Source organism: Neoarius graeffei, chromosome 2 (assembly GCF_027579695.1).
Source record: "Neoarius graeffei isolate fNeoGra1 chromosome 2, fNeoGra1.pri, whole genome shotgun sequence".
Taxonomy (NCBI): Eukaryota; Metazoa; Chordata; class Actinopteri; order Siluriformes; family Ariidae; genus Neoarius; species Neoarius graeffei.
This window is the reverse complement of record NC_083570.1, coordinates 84,652,537-84,672,104: the sequence shown is the minus strand read 5'-3', so window position 1 is coordinate 84,672,104 and position 19,568 is coordinate 84,652,537. Positions and strand designations below refer to the sequence as shown.

At 42.1% G+C, this 19,568-nt stretch overlaps 1 protein-coding gene across 2 annotated transcripts in view; it reads left to right on the top strand.

Moving 5' to 3' along the window:
• The window catches only part of LOC132881969 (tumor susceptibility gene 101 protein-like), a 40,112-nt gene that overhangs the window by 15,059 nt on the left and 5,485 nt on the right, over positions 1–19,568 (top strand). For both annotated transcript variants that reach the window (XM_060915092.1, XM_060915093.1), the window contains exons 3-8: positions 1,422–1,487; positions 1,601–1,764; positions 3,687–3,813; positions 4,244–4,301; positions 4,458–4,549; positions 12,119–12,321. In XM_060915092.1, the coding sequence (XP_060771075.1) occupies positions 1,422–1,487; positions 1,601–1,764; positions 3,687–3,813; positions 4,244–4,301; positions 4,458–4,549; positions 12,119–12,321 (710 nt within the window). The remainder of the gene's footprint in view (positions 1–1,421; positions 1,488–1,600; positions 1,765–3,686; positions 3,814–4,243; positions 4,302–4,457; positions 4,550–12,118; positions 12,322–19,568) is intronic.

Genomic DNA, 19,568 nt, shown 5'->3' with positions numbered 1-19,568 from the left:
ATGGACATTTCACGAGATTAAAGGAAGACTGTTGTTCAGTTTAATAAAATGGATAAAATTTAGTTCTTTCTGGAACTTGGTCATAATGATGTATGTTTATTTCTCTAATATCTCTCAAAATATCAGGCAATTCTGTGACTGGCGGCACGGTGGTGTAGTGGTTAGCGCTGTCGCCTCACAGCAAGAAGGTCCTGGGTTCGAGCCCCGGGGCCGGCGGGGGCCTTTCTGTGTGGAGTTTGCATGTTCTCCCCGTGTCCGCGTGGGTTTCCTCCGGGTGCTCCGGTTTCCCCCACAGTCCAAAGACATGCAGGTTAGGTTAACTGGTGACTCTAAATTGACCGTAGGTGTGAGTGTGAATGGTTGTCTGTGTCTATGTGTCAGCCCTGTGATGACCTGGCGACTTGTCCAGGGTGTACCCCGCCTTTCGCCCGTAGTCAGCTGGGATAGGCTCCAGCTTGCCTGCGACCCTGTAGAAGGATAAAGCGGCTAGAGATAATGAGATGAGATGAGATGAATTCTGTGACTGGGAACATATCTAATTTGAGGGGATTCCATAGCAAATAATGTGCATGAGATCACCCGGTTTATGCAGTCTAGCAAACCGAAGAAGTGCACGTGCATAGGTTTACCTTTGATCATCCCACCGTCTCTGCTGATTGCCGATATTTATTAGTTTGGTCCTGCGTTTCTTTTCCTTTGCAATACAGCAGCTTTTCTTTTCGCTTTCCGTTACTGTAGTCGGTCTTCCATGTTTCATTCGCACACTCGCGTCCTCCATTTTTCTCTCCTGTTTCAAATTTGTATCCCACAATGCCTTGCACGAACGGGGAAAGCCCACCATATGATGCATGACGTGGTATCTTGAATTGGGTCATGGTGAAGCAGGAAACAATGGCGGAGAATTTAGGGCCACATGGCCCTAAATTCATTAATTGTTCTATTAGGGGAAAAAATACTAATACAATTGGAAGTCTGTGATTCGAATTCAGTAGCTTTCGGTCCACTGAACAAAAATAATTGGGTGTCGGGAAAATTCTTTTTATGGCCTACACTTGAAAAATCTGAAAGGCAGTACAGCTTTAAATGTAACTACCTTCAAACTGATCAAAAGTATGATATGATGCAAGAGGAATAAAATATTTTGGGGCATGATGTAGGAAAATAATCAACTTTGGAGTGGTAAATTTAACTCTGGGCCTGCCTCACCACACCATTGCTGATTGTTTTCCTGTAACAGCATGCCTCATGGTGTTTTATTCCTTACTTAGCTTCCATAACTCCAGCGCAAAATTGAAGGAAGTAAAATTCACGTCCAAACTTGTGTTCTATTGTTCTTGTACGTAGGAAATTGTGTACATTTTAATTTTTTGTTAAATGTTATATGACTTGTTTTCATCTATTTTTTTTTTCCCCCCCTGAAGTTTTCAATGATGGATCAACAAGGGAGCTCATGAGTTTAACTGGGACAGTCCCAGTGAGCTACAGGGGTATAACCTTATTCTGATGAGCCAGCTTTCCTGAACATAAGTATTTTTACTTCATTCACATTTAAATCAAAAACTCGTCTTCCGAAACTTTTTTGCTTCGCCTCTCTCTATAGGAAACATATACAACATTCCTGTGTGTCTATGGCTGTTGGATACATACCCCTACAACCCACCCATTTGTTTTGTAAAACCAACGAGCGCAATGATGATTAAGACTGGGAAGCATATTGATGCTAATGGGAAGATCTACCTGCCCTACCTGCACGAATGGAAGCATGTGAGACACCATCACCTCTGCACACTCTCTCTAATATCTGATTTGTGGTGACACTTTATTTTAGATCGTACCTACATAAAGCCTTTATATCGCATTCATATGCTTTACGTAAATGTTGTATACTGGAGAAGTTTAAAGGGCTTGTAGATGCAATTTAGTAGATATCGTAAATACACCTCTCCACATGGTAAGATGTGAGGTGGATACTGTATGAAATATTGAGAAATCGTCCATAAATGTATCATTAGCACAAAAACTACAAGCACAACAGACTCACATACCCCTTTTCCACCAAATCAGTTCCAGGGCTGGTTCGGGGCTGGTGCTGGTTCACAACTCGTTCAACTTGCGAGCCAGCTGAGAAGCAGTTTGCTTTTCCATAGCTTGCGGTGCTAAGGGAAGCCACGTCATTACGTTGCTGTATATGTCAGTTACGTCGCTACATTTGCATAAACCTTGGCACGAATATCGAAGCAAAAACAACACGGAAGAAGCAGCAGCAACAACAATAATAATAATGGATGACTTCGCGTTTGTACAGCTGCTGCTTCTCGTCACTTAAAAATGGTGATCTTTCGCGGTCTTGTTATTGGTCTTAACAACTCCGCCCCCCCTGCTGACGTAAGCGGTTCTTTCCTCTGGCCCAGCAGAGTGTTGGTGCTAGCCTGGAACCGGTTTTTCTGGCCCCAGAGCCAGTTCTTTGTCAGTGGAAACAGAAAACCCGGTTCCAAACTAAGCACTGGCCCCGAACCAGCCCTGGAACTGCTTTGGTGGAAAAGGGGCATCAGTCGACTCATAATGGTGATCGAATGTTCTTCTGTCTCGACTCTCTTTCATGTACTGCCAAAGCGACCGACTTAATAAAGCTATTTGGCATCTCACTGATTTTGACATGAGCATTATGTAAATACTCCAGTATTGCTTTATAAATTAAGTATTCAGTGCATATGGAACTTTCCATTTCCGGTTGAGAGTACACCGTGCGCGTTCTGGTTGCTGCTTCTCACCGGAGCGTTTTATTTTAATTTAATTTTATTTTCTCTTTTGTTTTTCTTTTTTGTGTTTGTGTAGTTTGATGTTTGTTTTTGTCCGCCGGTTGTGGTGTAACTCCGGACCCAGTTTTGGGTGTCGGTTCCCTCCAGGCCTTGGTTCGCCGTGGGTGATGCCTGTGCTCATAGCTATGGACTGCAGTGAGCTCGTTGCCCATTTTAACATCGTGGTTGTCCAGCGCTCTGTGCAGCAGTGCTTTAGTGCTTGGCGTGATGTTCGAACGATGTTGCTCGGTGGCGTCGCAGCAGCTGTGCAGGCGGTGTGGGACTTGTTTTCGTGCGCCTTTTGGTGGGACTGTGGCTGCTACACCATTGGAATGACATCCTGACCTTTATTTGGTGGACTTCCGCTCCCTCCCCATAATTGTAAAGCGATCTTGGGTTTTGAGAGAGGCACTATATATAAATTGAACTTTATTATTAGTCTGAAGGCTCAATGTAGGTACTTTTTTTTTTTTTTTTTTTAAAGTGTTAAAATGGTTAGAAGATAATAAAATTTAGATAAACAGATGGATGAAAGTTGAGACAGTAGAATAACTTTCTCATGGAATTAAGTCACACATTATTGGTTAAATATTTTGCAGATGGGAACTGTTAGTTTTCTACAGATGTAGTAAGATTAACAATTTATGATTATTTTTTTTTAATTAACCACTATTTCGGACTGTCTAATAATTAGGCATCTCAAGGGTTTATAAGGTTCATATTCTCTGTCGAGCTCATATTGTAATTCTGTAATTGATCTAAGGTTTTTGCAGTAAGCATTCTGAGATATTTGATAAATATGACCTTGAGTCCATATTCTAATGTTATGAATAAAATTAGTTGAGGTGTGTGTGTGTGTGTGTGTGTGTGTGTGTGTGTATATTCCAGCCTCAGTCTGACCTATATGGCCTGATCCAAGTGATGATTGTTGTTTTTGGAGAAGAGCCTCCAGTGTTCTCCCGGCCTACGACCCAGCCCGCCTACCAGGCGTTCCAGGCCACAGGACCCCCAAATCGTAAGACATGACAAAAAGAATGCACATGTACACACTCCGATACTTGTCTGATCAGCTTTTATGAAACCTCTATCAAGGAGAAAATAGTGATTGACTTAGAGAGCTGTCCCATGTGGAAACATGCTGTGTATGAAAGAAGTGCTGTTAATTCTCCATTTTAAAAATGTGATGAAATATTTTGGATGATACAGTTAATCTGCATAAAGGCCATGGCTTTATTATTAATATAACATGGGGAATTGGGTTTTAAACCTACCCCTGACAATTGTTCCAGAACTTGGATAAAAAAAAGTGTCTCTCAGACAGACCCTTGCGTAGCGTGTATGAGAATACGTTGTGTGTAATACCTGCCTGAGACTGCAGATGTCTCTCATCACCATCAGTGATGTGCTGCTGTGTTTAATATATTCTCTCCGCCTCTCCTTTCCAGAGGCGTATATGCCCGGCATGCCTGCTGTATCAGCCTATGGGCCGAACCCAAATCCATGGTAATGCACTTAGAAAACTATAAAACCACCATATAAATGCAGATGATAATAAAAAAATCTGATTATTTCTGTTGGCAATGCAAATCATTATTTAAAAAAAAAAAATCAGTGTGTATCTGTTTGGTTGTGCAATATGTGTATATTCCTCTTCTGTAGTGGCTACCCAGGATATTCTTACCCTGGAGGAGGTGCGTATCCTGCCACAGGGGGTCCTCACTACCAGTCTCAGCCCCCAGTCACCACCGTGGGTGAGTTATGGTGTCCTGTGGGAGTTTGAGATTTGTAGTACATTAAATACAGTTAATAATGACTTTTGAACCTATTAGGTATGAGCCAAATATGGCGCAAGAGAAATAATAATAATAATAATAATAATAATAATTATTATTATTATTATTATAGCGTTTTCTTTTTGTCCTAAAAAGCCATCTGGGTAAACCATAAATATGAATACAGACCTAGACAGCTGGTGACCTCATCCTGTAAAGTGACGTGGGGCTACTCGGCAACCATACTTTCTAAATTTGTTTTTTTCATCCCCGGCTGGCTGAAAGGCCTGAGGGGGGATCGTGTCGTAGCAATGTCTGTCCGTCCCAGGAAGGGTGCTCACCTTCTGAAATCAGCTCCTCTCACAATTTTTGGAGAAATTTCATGAAACTTGGCAGGATTCTTTGTTATATGTCGGGAATACGTATATTGTAATTTTGTTAAATTGGGTCACATTTTGCCAGAGTTCCAGCCCTTGATTAACAAAATTATAATTTGACAATTTCACAAATTTCACCAAACTTGGTAAAAGGCATTGTTGTATGTTGGTAGTACACGTTATTTTGTTCAATTCGGTTGCATTTTACCAGAGTTGCGGCCCTTGATTAACAACCTTGTACTTTCACAATTTCATGAAGGTGTGCTTGCCTTCTGACATCAACTCCTCTCACAATTTATGGATGAATTTCTCGAAGCTTAGCAAAAGGCCTTGTTATATGACGGTAATGCGCGTATTGCGATTTAATTTCATTTGTGAAAATTTTAGCAGAGTTTTGACCCTTGATTAAATAACTTGTCCTTTGACAATTTCATGAGGGTGTACGTTCTTCTGAAATCAGCTCCTCTCAATTTGTGGAGGAATTTCACCAAACTTGGCAAAAGGCTTTGTTATATGACCGTTATACACATATTGAAATTTCGTTTAATTTGGGCAAAGTTTACCAGAGTTATGCCCTTGATTATTAACAAACTTGTACTTTGGCAATTTCATCAAGGTGTGCTTGCTTTCTGAAATCAACTTCCCTCACAATTTTTATCCCGTGCTGGCTGAAAGGCCCAAAGGGGGATTATGTCGTAGCGATGTCCATCCCGGGAAGGGTACTCACCTTCTGAAATCAACTCCTCTCACAATTTTTGGAGGAATTTCATTAAACTTGACAGGATTCTTTGTTATATGTCGGTAATACGCATAATTTAATTTCATTCAATTCAGTTGCATTTTACCAGAGTTATGGCAGAGTTGCCAGTGGGGGATATTGTGTTCTCAGAGCACTCTTGTTTATAGAAGGAATGAAAATTTTAAGGTGATGAGACATTTAATGTGAAAGTGTCTGTTAAAAAAATGTTTCATTCCTTTAAACAGATATGAAAGTAAGTGACGCTAGTTTGAACATGTGTGGTATAGCATTTACTCATTCGTTTTTCAGGTTAGCTGGTATGGATTACCTTTTCCCCTTAGAGGGAAGGGTCACTGCGAATTTAACGCAAAGTTCTTCAAACAGATCACCTTTATCATATGATGAAACATTTCTGTCCTGATTGGAGTGGTCTCTTCTCGGATGACCCCGCCCCCATTTACAGGGCCCAAGGACTTAAGTGATTTAATAAGCTTAAAAAAGATGCAGAAATCTTGTGCTATGGCCTTCACATTTACCAGATCTCAATTCAACTGAAGTTCACTGTGCGATTTTGGAGTGACATGTTAGATAGCACTCTCTACCGCAATAATCAGAATGCTGACTGAAGGAATATTTTTTTGGTGTTCATCCATCCATCCATCCAGTTCTAAAGATTTGTAGAATTTATGTCAAGATGTTCGGTTTCTTGCAGTGGTCCAACATGAGTCTGGGTGATAAAACAATAGCGATGTGTATCACGATAGACACTTCATCAATAGCAGTAAGAAAATTGTTCGATAGTTTCTCTTGAATGCGTTAAATGCACACTATAGGAAAACGCATAACAAATGCGCAAATTTCGGTTGCATGGACAAATCCCAAGCGTGCTCTCTTTCTGACTCATAAACAGCCTATCGTATCCCTTGATAATGGATCGGGACACGCAAACGGCCAGTCATTGAGAAGGTGTGTTGTTCGGTTGCACCATCGACATGTGACAACAACTGTGTTAGTAAGGGGCTGGATGTGAATGTGGATTAAATATATATTTTTAAAATGTATATTAAGAAAGGCAGGCAGACAAATCCAAAAAGTGGTTCCAAAAATGTACTCAAGAAACAGATATAAAGTCAGGTGATCCGGAAACAATAATTATTAAAAAAAAAAAAAACTGCATCAGCAATACATAATGGCTTGGTAAGGTTAGACGTGTGCACTTAAACATATGGAGCGCTTGCATGTGACGTCACAGCTGATCCAGATTGTGACAGATGCCATCTTGTCGGTCAAACGCCATATTCCGCCTTCTACTTCTACTTCTGGGTCTACTTCTGCTTTTACTTCTACCTTTTCTTCTGGAAAACCCTACTATATACAATTCTACTACAACGGCTGCGGCTACAAGCTCTCCCTACCTGTGCACGTTTTTTAGGTTTTTTGTGTGTATTTTTGCATGTTGTTCGTCTGTACCGGACTTCAATATCCACTACAACCGTATGGACTTACTGGACATTGGTTTCCAGCAGAAAATGACGGTTTGTAGCGATTTCCATCGCATGCACAACATTCTGGACGAGAAAAAAAAAAACATTCCGGACAAGATAGTGAGACCAGCGGGGTCTCCGTGGATTGTTATCGGAAGCAAAGCGAAGGAGGCGGCGTCGGGAGTGGAAGCAAAAGCGAGGCTGCAGGCAGAGCCGGCCTGTTGACTAAGCTCAGAAAACAGCCACTCAAATCTCCACTGCCGCCTCTACCTCTCCAACACCAGATCCATGTAAACAACACGGATGATTTGGAATTACCTTATTCTATTCTATAATCGGCTGGTCAGTGCTATACTCAATACTTAAGTGACTTACCCATCCAATGAGGATTCTTGTTTACAAGATGCCACATCTGAGTCGCTGACAAATTCTGAATTTCTGTAAAGATAACTGTCCAGAGATTTATAGGCACGCAGTGCTTCACCACTGAACAGCGAGGGAAAGTTGATGATGTAATTATACACGTCCGGGTATTCCGCTGGCAGTTCAAAATCCGGTCGTGAAAACTCCGTCCGGTAAGCCATAAGGGTCACAAATCTGTAGATCGTTTATTTTAGACATGTATCTAGTTATCTGTTCATTAGAAAAATGAGCCGTGTAGTCCGTCGGTTGAAATTGATCCATTCTGTACACGAGTGCAGCAGTATTCAGCGGTGTTTTTGACCGACAAGATGGCGGTTGTGTACTTTCCGGTCACGTGACTGCAAGATCTCTATACCTTGCACTTAAGTGGAAAGGAGAGTGTGACTGTGATTTATGTGCAGTGTAGCACAGGTGTGTAGGATCAGAAGTCCGGTGAAAATGAACACTAGACAATTCTGTGGTGCTTGGGTGTTGTAGTCCAGGGTGGCTATGTTTGTAGGCCGTGGTGCGTTCTGGGAAGCCTAGTCCAGCACCGATATGACAAACACACACTGTGGAGTGAGAAAATGAGTGCAGATGGTGAGGAAATTGTTGATTTAAAAGTAGTGTTTAAATTCAATCTTTCTTCTCCTGATAATAATTAAAAATTATCAGTAATTATCGATATCAGTGAGGTGTGCAGTTGGAACGACTGAATGGTTCAAGGTGAAGGTGGGACTTCATCAAGGATCTGCTTTGAGCCCTTTCTTGTTTGCCATAGTGACGGATAGCTTGATGGACAAAGCGAGGCAAGAGTCACCATGGAACGTGATGTTTGCGGATGATGATGTGATATGTGGTGAAAGTAGAAAGGAGGTTGAGCTGGGTTTGGAGAGATGGAGGTATGCATTGGAACGAAGAGGAATGAAGGTGAGCAGGAGCAAAACAGAATACATGTGCATCAATGAGAATGGGGATGAGAGTGTAGTGAAGATGCAAGGAGTAGACGTAAAGAAAGTTGGTGAATTCAAGTACCTGGGGTCAACTGTGCAGGAAAATGGGGGCTGTGATAGTGAGGTGAGAAAGAGAGTGCAGGCAGGGTGGAGCAGTTGGAGAAGGATTTCGGGAGTCATTTGTGATAGGAAAGTCCCAGCAAAAGTGAAAGGTAAGATGTATAAGACAGTAGTGAGACCAGCTGTGATGTATGGATTGGAGACCGTACCCTTAATGAAGAGACAGGACGCAAAGTTGGAGGTGGTGGAGTTGAGGATGTTAAGGTTTGCGATGGGAGGTTGGACAGGATAAGGAACGAGCACATCAGAGGGACAGCACATGTGGAGAGCTTGGGAATAAAGCTAAGAGAGATGAGACTGAGATGGTATGGGCACATCCTGAGAAGAGATGCAGAGCATGTTGGAAGGATGGAGCTGCCAGGCACACGAAAACGAGGAAGGCCAAAGAGGAGATACATGGATGTGGTGAGAGAGGACATGAAAGTGGCAGGTGTGGTAGAGAAGGATGCGGAAAACAGGGAGCAATGTAGGCAGAAGATCCACTGTGGCGACCCCTAATCAGGAGCAGCCAAAAGATGAAGATGATCATGATGATCAGTAATTATCGATGTCGACTGAAATGGAAATATTTTATTGTGATAGTTTTTTCAGCTATTTTACCCAGCCCTGTTCTAACACTGCTATTACATTTAGTCCCCCCCCCTTTTAATTTCTCCCTTATCCATATATTTACAACCCCGATTCCAAAAAAGGTTGGGACAAAGTACAAATTGTAAATAAAAACGGAATGCAATGATGTGGAAGTTTCAAAATTCCATATTTTATTCAGAATAGAACATAAATGACATATCAAATGTTTAAACTGAGAAAATGTTTCATTTAAAGAGAAAAATTAGGTGATTTTAAATTTCATGACAACACATCTCAAAAAAGTTGGGACAAGGCCATGTTTCCCACTGTGAGACATCCCCTTTTCTCTTTACAACAGTCTGTAAACGTCTGGGGACTGAGGAGACAAGTTGCTCAAGTTTAGGGATAGGAATGTTAACCCATTCTTGTCTAATGTAGGATTCTAGTTGCTCAACTGTCTTGGGTCTTTTTTGTCGTATCTTCCGTTTTATGATGCACCAAATGTTTTCTATGGGTGAAAGATCTGGACTGCAGGCTGGCCAGTTCAGTACCCGGACCCTTCTTCTACGCAGCCATGATGCTGTAATTGATGCAGTATGTGGTTTGGCATTGTCATGTTAGAAAATGCAGGGTCTTCCCTGAAAGAGACGTCGTCTGGATGGGAGCATATGTTGCTCTAGAACCTGGATATACCTTTCAGCATTGATGGTGTCTTTCCAGATGTGTAAGCTGCCCATGCCACACGCACTAATGCAACCCCATACCATCAGAGATGCAGGCTTCTGAACTGAGCGCTGATAACAACTCGGGTCGTCCTTCTCCTCTTTAGTCCGAATGACACGGCGTCCCTGGTTTCCATAAAGAACTTCAAATTTTGATTCGTCTGACCACAGAACAGTTTTCCACTTTGCCACAGTCCATTTTAAATGAGCCTTGGCCCAGAGAAGACGTCTGCGCTTCTGGATCATGTTTAGATACGGCTTCTTTGAACTATAGAGTTTTAGCTGGCAACAGTGGATGGCACGGTGACTTGTGTTCACAAATAATGTTCTCTGGAAATATTCCTGAGCCCATTTTGTGATTTCCAATACGGAAGCATGCCTGTATGTGATGCAGTGCCGTCTAAGGGCCCGAAGATCACGGGCACCCAGTATGGTTTTCCGGCCTTGACCCTTACGCACAGAGATTCTTCCAGATTCTCTGAATCTTTTGATGATATTATGCACTGTAGATGATGATATGTTCAAACTCTTTGCAACTTTACACTGTCGAACTCCTTTCTGATATTGCTCCACTATTTGTCGGCGCAGAATTAGGGGGATTGGTGATCCTCTTCCCATCTTTACTTCTGAGAGCCGCTGCCACTTCAAGATGCTCTTTTTATACCCAGTCATGTTAATGACCTATTGCCAATTGACCTAATGAGTTGCAATTTGGTCCTCCAGCTGTTCCTTTTTTGTACCTTTAACTTTTCCAGCCTCTTATTGCCCCTGTCCCAACTTTTTTGAGATGTGTTGCTGTCATGAAATTTCAAATGAGCCAATATTTGGCATGAAATTTCAAAATGTCTCACTTTCGACATTTGATATGTTGTCTATGTTCTACTGTGAATACAATATCAGTTTTTGAGATTTGTAAATTATTGCATTCCATTTTTATTTACAATTTGTACTTTGTCCCAACTTTTTTGGAATCGGGGTTGTAATATCGGCAGACAGTATAATGATGCAACATAATGTGTATTTATTTACAAAGATTTTCTGCATTGCCTCTCTGGGAAACTGTTTATTTAACTACACCAAAGTCATAAAAAACGCTCAGTGACATTTGGTGGAAGGCTGTAATTCCCTGTTCTTCTTTTTGTCCTCATTTTGTGAACCTTTCATTTCCTCTCTTTATGGTCAGCTAATTTTACAAAGCTGTATATGCGTTGTACAGTGAGACGAGGCCATGATATTATTTAGTTATGGCAAAAAATTCATACCATTTGAACTTTACGTGATCTCTGACCTTTTATTTGGGTTTATACCTCCTTATTGTGACCTCGCTGGAGCGCTCAGAAAGGTCGAGTCTGTAACTAGATTCAGGAGAAGGAAAGGTCAAAGTTCTGGGAGGATGTAGTTTGAAAGGGCCAGCGTGTAACCTCCTGGTCTCTGAGGGTCTATATTTAGAGAGCATGGAGAGGCCTGAGAGCAGGATAAAGTTTCATGAAGACTTTCCCGATGAAGCACTGATCTTACCAGTGACCTTCAGACCATGCTGACCAAAGGCATAGGTCTTTTACTTGAGTGCACCTGCGGTCTGGTGCCTTTATTGAGTAGTGTGCATGAGCGGAGTTCTAATCATCATTATTCTGTAAAAGATTTACAGTGGTGGCAGAAGTCATGCACTTATAAACCGTAAGTCAGGTGATTGAATGCATATTGTCTATTAAACAGCCATTAACCTGAACTTAACCCTCAACCCGATAGAGGCTACTCCATCTCCAACTTCCAGTGTGATTTTAGTGACTTAATTGCATATGTAGAGGCATAAAACATTTCAGGACATGCTGATATCGGAAAATAACTGAGAGTAAGATCTGTTATTTGTTTTCCTTTTCCATTTGTCTAATTTGGCTGAGGCTTTTGTCCAGAGCGATTTACAAAGACGGGGAAAAAAATGAACAGGGGTTAGGGGCTTTGCTCATGGGACCCAGCAGTGGCAGGTTGGAGGTGCTGGGATTTGAACTCAGAACCTTCCAGTCATTACCCCAAAGCCTTAACCATTGTGTTCTAGAAAACTAAACACCTTCTAACCAATCAGCTCTGCGAATTCACTAGTGCCATGGTATAATTTTGAAAGATCTCAACACACACAGTGGCATCAGATCAGAATTTTTCTCGCCTTTTTTTTTTCTCCAGGTCCGAGCCGTGATGCCACCATTGGGGAGGATACTATCCGTGCTTCTCTCATCTCAGCAGTGAGCGATAAACTGCGCTGGAGGATGAAGGAAGAGATGGATCGGGCTCAGGCAGAGCTGGACGCATTGAAGCGCACTGAAGAAGATCTGAAGAAAGGCCATCAGAAGTTGGAGGAGATGGTGTCCAGGCTCGACCAGGAAGTGGTGAGAGCTTAGCAGCCACTCTCTCATGAGTCCTTATTTCATAAAAAGTGTCCATCTTTTTGTTGGGTGGATTAAATATTTTATAATGGTCATTTTTGAGAACTATGTGTATTTGTTCCAGTGGCACTTATAGCGAGTGAATAGCTACTACAGTCTTGTCATTTTATAACTCCTTTTGTATTAGTAAACATAAAGAGATGTACGTGCAACCTGGTTGCCTAGCAACCTGACAATATTTGGTTATAATATGACTAAAAAGATTCCTAAAATTTTTCAAACTTGGGAATAGGATTGACAATAGCTAAAATGTTATCCAGTATTATTAAGGATCAATACTAAAAGTCAGGTAGTGCTATTTGGCTAAACTTAAACCTTCTTATGACTGCGTCCTCTCAATGGCTAAATGATTCTCAATAGTGGTCTCGCCTGCAATGTCCGGACATGTACATATCTCATTGAGAAACGGAGCTTTTATTTACAGTGGTGCTTGAAAGTTTGTGAACGCTTTAGAATTTTCTATATTTCTGCATAAATATGACCTAAAACAACAACAGATTTTCACACAAGTCCTAAAAGTAGATAAAGAGAACCCAGTTAAACAAATGAGACAAAAATATTATACTTGGTCATTTATTTATTGAGGAAAATGATCCAATATTACATATCTGTGAGTGGCAAAAGTATGTAAACCCTTGCTTTCAGTATCTGGTGTGACCCCCTTGTGCAGCAATAACTGCAACTAAACGTTTGCGGTAACTGTTGATCAGTCCTGCACACCGGCTTGGAGGAATTTTAGCCCATTCCTCTGTACAGAACAGCTTCAACTCTGGGATGTTGGTGGGTTTCCTCACATGAACTGCTCGCTTCAGGTCCTTCCACAACATTTCCATTGGATTAAGGTCAGGACTTTGACTTGGCCATTCCAAAACATTAACTTTATTCTTCTTTAACCATTCTTTGGTTGAACGACTTGTGTGCTTAGGGTCGTTGTCTTGCTGCATGACCCACCTTCTCTTGAGATTCAGTTCATGGACAGATGTCCTGACATTTTCCTTTAGAATTCGCTGGTATAATTCAGAATTCATTGTTCCATCAATGATGGCGAGCTGTCCTGGCCCAGATGCAGCAAAACAGGCCCAAACCATGATACTACCACCACCATGTTTCACAGATGGGATAAGGTTCTTATGCTGGAATGCAGTGTTTTCCTTTCTCCAAACATAACGCTTCTCATTTAAACCAAAAAGTTCTATTTTGTTCTCATCCACCCACAAAACATTTTTCCAATAGCCTTCTGGCTTGTGCTGATGATGTTTAGCAAACTGCAGACGAGCAGCAATGTTCTTTTTGGAGAGCAGTGGCTTTCTCCTTGCAACCCTGCCATGCACACCATTGTTGTTCAGTGTTCTCCTGATGATGCACTCATGAACATTAGCCAATGTGAGAGAGACCTTCAGTTTTTTAAGCACGTCAGACTTTATATTGATGTGGGGGTTTTTTTTTTTAGCACTTTTAATGATAAAGGCGTTAAACGTTACCCGATTCAGTCTGCCTGTCTGTGACGTCATCGTCACGCGCCAGCAGCAGCACAAATCAAAACATTAGCATGATGGCGGATAGCAGAGGAGAAGCCGGCGAGTGGGAAATTTTCAAACCAGCATTACAGTCCAGTGTGTGGGAACACTTCGGATTTTGCAAGGACGGAGATGTCCTAAATAAGTCGCTCGCTGTATGTAGACTATGTAAAGCTCAAGTTAAGTACCATGGCAACACCATGAATCTTTCCAACCACCTACTGAGGCGCCATGGGATTTCACTGACTAACACCGACAGTCCAGGCACCTCTCGCAGCGTTCCCGCTGCAGCAGCAGCGCATGGTGCAAGCTCTGCATAAGCCTCAGGCCTCGCCAGCTTGTTTAGTCAGAAACTAGGCCAAAACTCAGCTTGGGCGAAAAACATCACGGCAACAATTGCCAAGTTTATCTGCAAAGACATGCGAGTTTATTATTATGTTTTGTTTTTTTTTTTTTCAACCTAAAGTGTTGGTTGCACTTAATTCAAATAAAATGCCAATGCATTTGCCACTAATTGTTGTTTACTTGTTTGTTTATATCCATAATTATACCTGATTCCCTTACAAGAAACAACAGGAATCTAGAAAACTTCACCTGCACTGTCCAGTATCCAGGTACTTATTTCAGTCACACTGGTTTAATTTTTGGCTAAAAAGTTACTGAATCGATTTCAAGTCACTGAATCGTTTCGGATCGTATCGTTCTAAAGGAACCAAAATCGTCCTTGAATCGTATCGGCAACCACGAATCGTGATTCGAATCGTTGTAAAACGAATCGTTACACCTCTAGTAATCTCATCTCATTATCTCTAGCCGCTTTATCCTGTTCTACAGGGTCGCAGGCAAGCTGGAGCCTATCCCAGCTGACTACGGGCGAAAGGCGGGGTACACCCTGGACAAGTCGCCAGGTCATCACAGGGCTGACGCATAGACACAGACAACCATTCACACTCACATTCACACCTACGGTCAATTTAGAGTCACCAGTTAACCTAACCTGCATGTCTTTGGACTGTGGGGGAAACCGGAGCACCCGGAGGAAACCCACGCGGACACGGGGAGAACATGCAAACTCCACACAGAAAGGCCCTCGCCGGCCACGGGGCTCGAACCCAGGACCTTCTTGCTGTGAGGTGACAGTGCTAACCACTATACCACCGTGCCGCCCACCCCTAGTAATATTGGATCATTTTCCTCAATAAATAAATGATCAAGTATAATATTTTTGTCTCATTTGTTTAACTGGGTTCTCTTTATCTACTTTTAGGACTTGTGTGAAAATCTGATGATGTTTTGGGTCATATTTATGCAGAAATATAGACAATTCTAAAGGGTTCACAGACTTTCAAGCACCACTCTATATTAAAGAGATGTTTAAAGCATATAGAGGTTCTTCATGTGATGTCTCAGATCATGTGATGATTGTTTACACAGCCATGTTGGTAGGCAAGGGTGTTTCTGAATTGCCTACCATCTGATGCAGTTTTGTCAGTGGTGTTATTGATTGATTACTCGCTGGATAAAATGTAATCAAACTATTGTTAAAAAATACAGGGCCAAAAATACTCATCTCATCTCATTATCTGTAGCCGCTTCATCCTTCTACAGGGTCGCAGGCAAGCTGGAGCCTATCCCAGCTGACTACGGGCGAAAGGCGGGGTACACCCTGGACAAGTCGCCAGGTCATCACAGGGCTGACACATAGACACAGACAACCATTCACATTCACACCTACGGTCAATTTAGAGTCACCAGTTAACCTAACCTGCATGTCTTTGGACTGTGGGGGAAACCGGAGCACCCAGAGGAAACCCACGCGGACACGGGGAGAACATGCAAACTCCGCACAGAAAGGCCCTCGCCGGCCCTGGGGCTCGAACCCGGACCTTCTTGCTGTGAGGCGACAGCGCTAACCACTACACCATCATGCCGCCCCGCCAAAAATACTCATCTGAGTCAAACTATTGCCAAGTAAACAAAAGTATAAAATAATGTTAAATCTATGTGAGTTACATAGTATGATCAGTACATTTTATATTGACTCATGATTTGAAATACAAATATTGTCAAGGTGTGTTCCTACAATAATCATTAATCTTTGCTTGTACTTTTACAGAAAGTTGACGGTAAGTGAAGTATTTTGATATAATTAGCTTACATTTCCGTAGCAGCAATAATAACCCCATTTTGCTTTCAGTAAATTGGAACTAGGGTGTGATGCAAAATTTAGTTGTATCGCATAACAGTGGTGATGGTTCAGTAAAACAATAATGTGGTGAAGGTTATTATAATTAAAAGTATACTAATCCTTGTCACATAAGACCCCCAGCTCACTTTCAGCCGAAATAAGAATTTGCTGTTGTCATGCCTGTGAAGGAAATATGATTTATGTTTCACTTTTTCTGGCAAACTGTAAGCATTCATCTTTGCATGATTGTAGCACAGTTTGGTTTGTGGGGGAAATGAGGAAACAGGATGCATGCATGTGTGTGTTTACAATCAAACGACTTCAGCTGGTTCAAAATGCAGCGGCTAGGGTTCTCACACGAACAAAAAGAACAGAGCACATTACTCCAATTCTAAGGTCCCTTCACTGGCTTCCAGTAAGCTACAGAATTGACTTTAAAGCATTGCTGCTGGTGTACAAATTTCTAAATGGTACAGGGCCCAATTACCTCTCTGATATGTTGCAGCGGCCTAACCCAATCAGATCTAGCAGATCGCAGCAGCAAAATTTACTGGTAAAACCTGTTGTTAAAACAAAGTATGGTGAAGCAGCTTTTAGCTACTATGCAGTGCAGCGATGGAACCAACTCCCAGAGGACATCAAAAATGCTCCTGCTGTTGGCAGCTTCAAATCTAGGTTAAAGACCAAGCTGTTTTCAGATGCTTTCTGTTAAATAATTAATAGTGTCTTCTTTACATGTTTTATAATCTGTACTTTTACAGTTTCTGCATGTTTCAAATTTTACTTAACTTTTATTCTATTTTATTCTGCTGTTTTTTTTTCTCCCCCTATTTGAACTTCTACTTCATTTTATTATTTTATTTTTACTATTTAATTCTTATTATATTTTTTCCCATTTATTTTATGTAATTTTATTCTCTATTGTTTACTGTTTTGCTTTTACCTCTGTAAAGCACATTGAACTGCCACTGTGTATGAAATGTGCTATATAAATAAACTTGCCTTGCCTTACAATATATGTGTTACCCAGCTTTCTCTTCACAGGTCTCTCTCCTGAAAGCACACAACAGGCATAAATAAATAAACTGCCGATTAGATACGGGGTAAAAATATGTAGTAGGACTTTCCATCTCCGTTTCTTTTATGATTGTGACGACCATCAGCCACACAAGTTGTTGGCATGATTTAAAAAAAAAAAAAAGTAAGAAAGATGTCACTTGAACAAAACAGCAGCTCCTTTGTACTGTATATGTGACCGAGGGCAACTACCAGAAACCATTTGCTTACTAATGTGGTGTAATAAATAGTCGTGGGTTTGTTTTTTTTTGTGTGTGTGTTTGTTTTTGTTGGAGTGTTTTGTCCGCCGGTTGTGGTGTAGCTCTGGATCCAGTTTTGGGCGTCGGTTCCCTCCAGGCATTGGTGCGCCGTGGGTGATGCCTGTGCTCCTAGCTATGCACTGCAGGGAGCTTGTTGCTCATTTTAACATTGTGGCTGTCCAGCGCTCTGTACAGCAGTGCTTTATGGCCCTTTTCCACTACCCTTTTTCAGCTCACTTCAGCCCGACACGGCTCGCGTTTCGACTACCTCAGAACAGCACGACTCAGCTCGCCTCAGCCCTACTCAGCACCCAAAACTCGCATGGTTTTGGAGTGGGGCTGAAGCGAGCCAAACCGAGCCAAGTGGGGCTAGGGGCGTGAGGAGACACTCCCCTGTGCACTGATTGGTGAGGAGGAGTGTCCTCACATGCCCACACACGCCCCGCGAGCACGCTGGGATCTGTAAACACCGCAAACCCGGAAGAAGAAGAATTACGAAGCCTTATGTGCCTCGCCTCATCTATACGCTCTTGCCAGTATCTGTTGGCGTTGTCGGTGACAACAAGCCACAGCACCAAGACCAGCAACACTAACGACTCCATGTTTATTGTTTACTCTCCGGGTCGTGAGACTACCGCTTAAAAGATCACTGATGTCACTGTTTGTGCCGCTTAACGACATCACGTGACGTCCACCCACTTTCGCTAACTCCACCCAATGTGTCCACCCACTTCCAGCCAGCACGGTTCAGCACGGTTGTAGTCGAAATGCAACTCCAACAGCCCCACTCAGCCCGACTCAGCACGGCACAGCTCAGCCCGACTCAGCCGCGTTTGTAGTGGAAAAGCGGCATTAGTGTTTGGCGTGGTGTTCTGAGTGATGTTGCTCGGTGGCGGCTGTGCTGGCGGGGTGGGACTTGTTTTCGTACACCTTTTGGTGGGACTGTGGCAGCTACACCATTGGAATGACATCCTGACCTCTATTTGTTGGAACCCCCCCTTTTTTTTCCCCCCCTCTCCCCTTCTCTCCCTATAATTGTAAAGCAACCTTGGGTTTTGAGAAAGGCGCTATATAAATGGAACTTACAGTGGTGCTTGAAAGTTTGTGAACCCTTTAGAATTTTCTATATTTCTGCATAAATATGACCTAAAACATCAGATTTTCACACAAGTCCTAAAAGTAGATAAAGAGAACCCAGTTAAACAAATGAGACAAAAATATTATACTTGGTCATTTATTTATTGAGGAAAATGATCCAATATTACATATGTGAGTGTCAAAAGTATGTGAACCTCTAGGATTAGCAGTTAATTTGAAGGTGAAATTAGAGTCAGGTGTTTTCAATCAATGGGACGACAATCAGGTGTGAGTGGGCACCCTGTTTTATTTAAAGAACAGGGATCTATCAAAGTCTGATCTTCACAACACATGGTTGTGGAAGTGTATCATGGCACGAACAAAGGGGATTTCTGAGGACCTCAGAAAAAGCGTTGTTGATGCTCATCAGGCTGGAAAAGGTTACAAAACCATCTCTAAAGAGTTTGGACTCCACCAATCTACAGTCAGATTGTGTACAAATGGAGGAAATTCAAGACCATTGTTACCCTCCCCAGGAGTGGTCGACCAACAAAGATCATTCCAAGAGCAAGGCGTGTAATAGTCGGCGAGGTCACAAAGGACCCCAGGGTAACTTCTAAGCAACTGAAGGCCTCTCTGACATTGGCTAATGTTCATGAGTCCACCATCAGAAGAACACTGAACAACAATGGTGTGCATGGCAGGGTTGCAAGGAGAAAGCCACTGCTCTCCAAAAAGAACATTGCTGCTCATCTGCAGTTTGCTAAACATCACGTGGACAAGCCAGAAGGCTATTGGAACAATGCTTTGTGGACGGATGAGACCAAAATAGAACTTTTTGGTTTAAATGAGAAGCGTTATGTTTGGAGAAAGGAAAACACTGCATTCCAGCATAAGAACCTTATCCCACCTGTGAAACATGGTGGTGGTAGTATCATGGTTTGGGCCTGTTTTGCTGCATCTGGGCCAGGACGGCTTGCCATCATTAATGGAACAATGAATTCTGAATTATACCAGTAAATTCTAAAGGAAAATGTCAGGACATCTGTCCATGAACTGAATCTCAAGAGAAGGTGGGTCATGCAGCAAGAC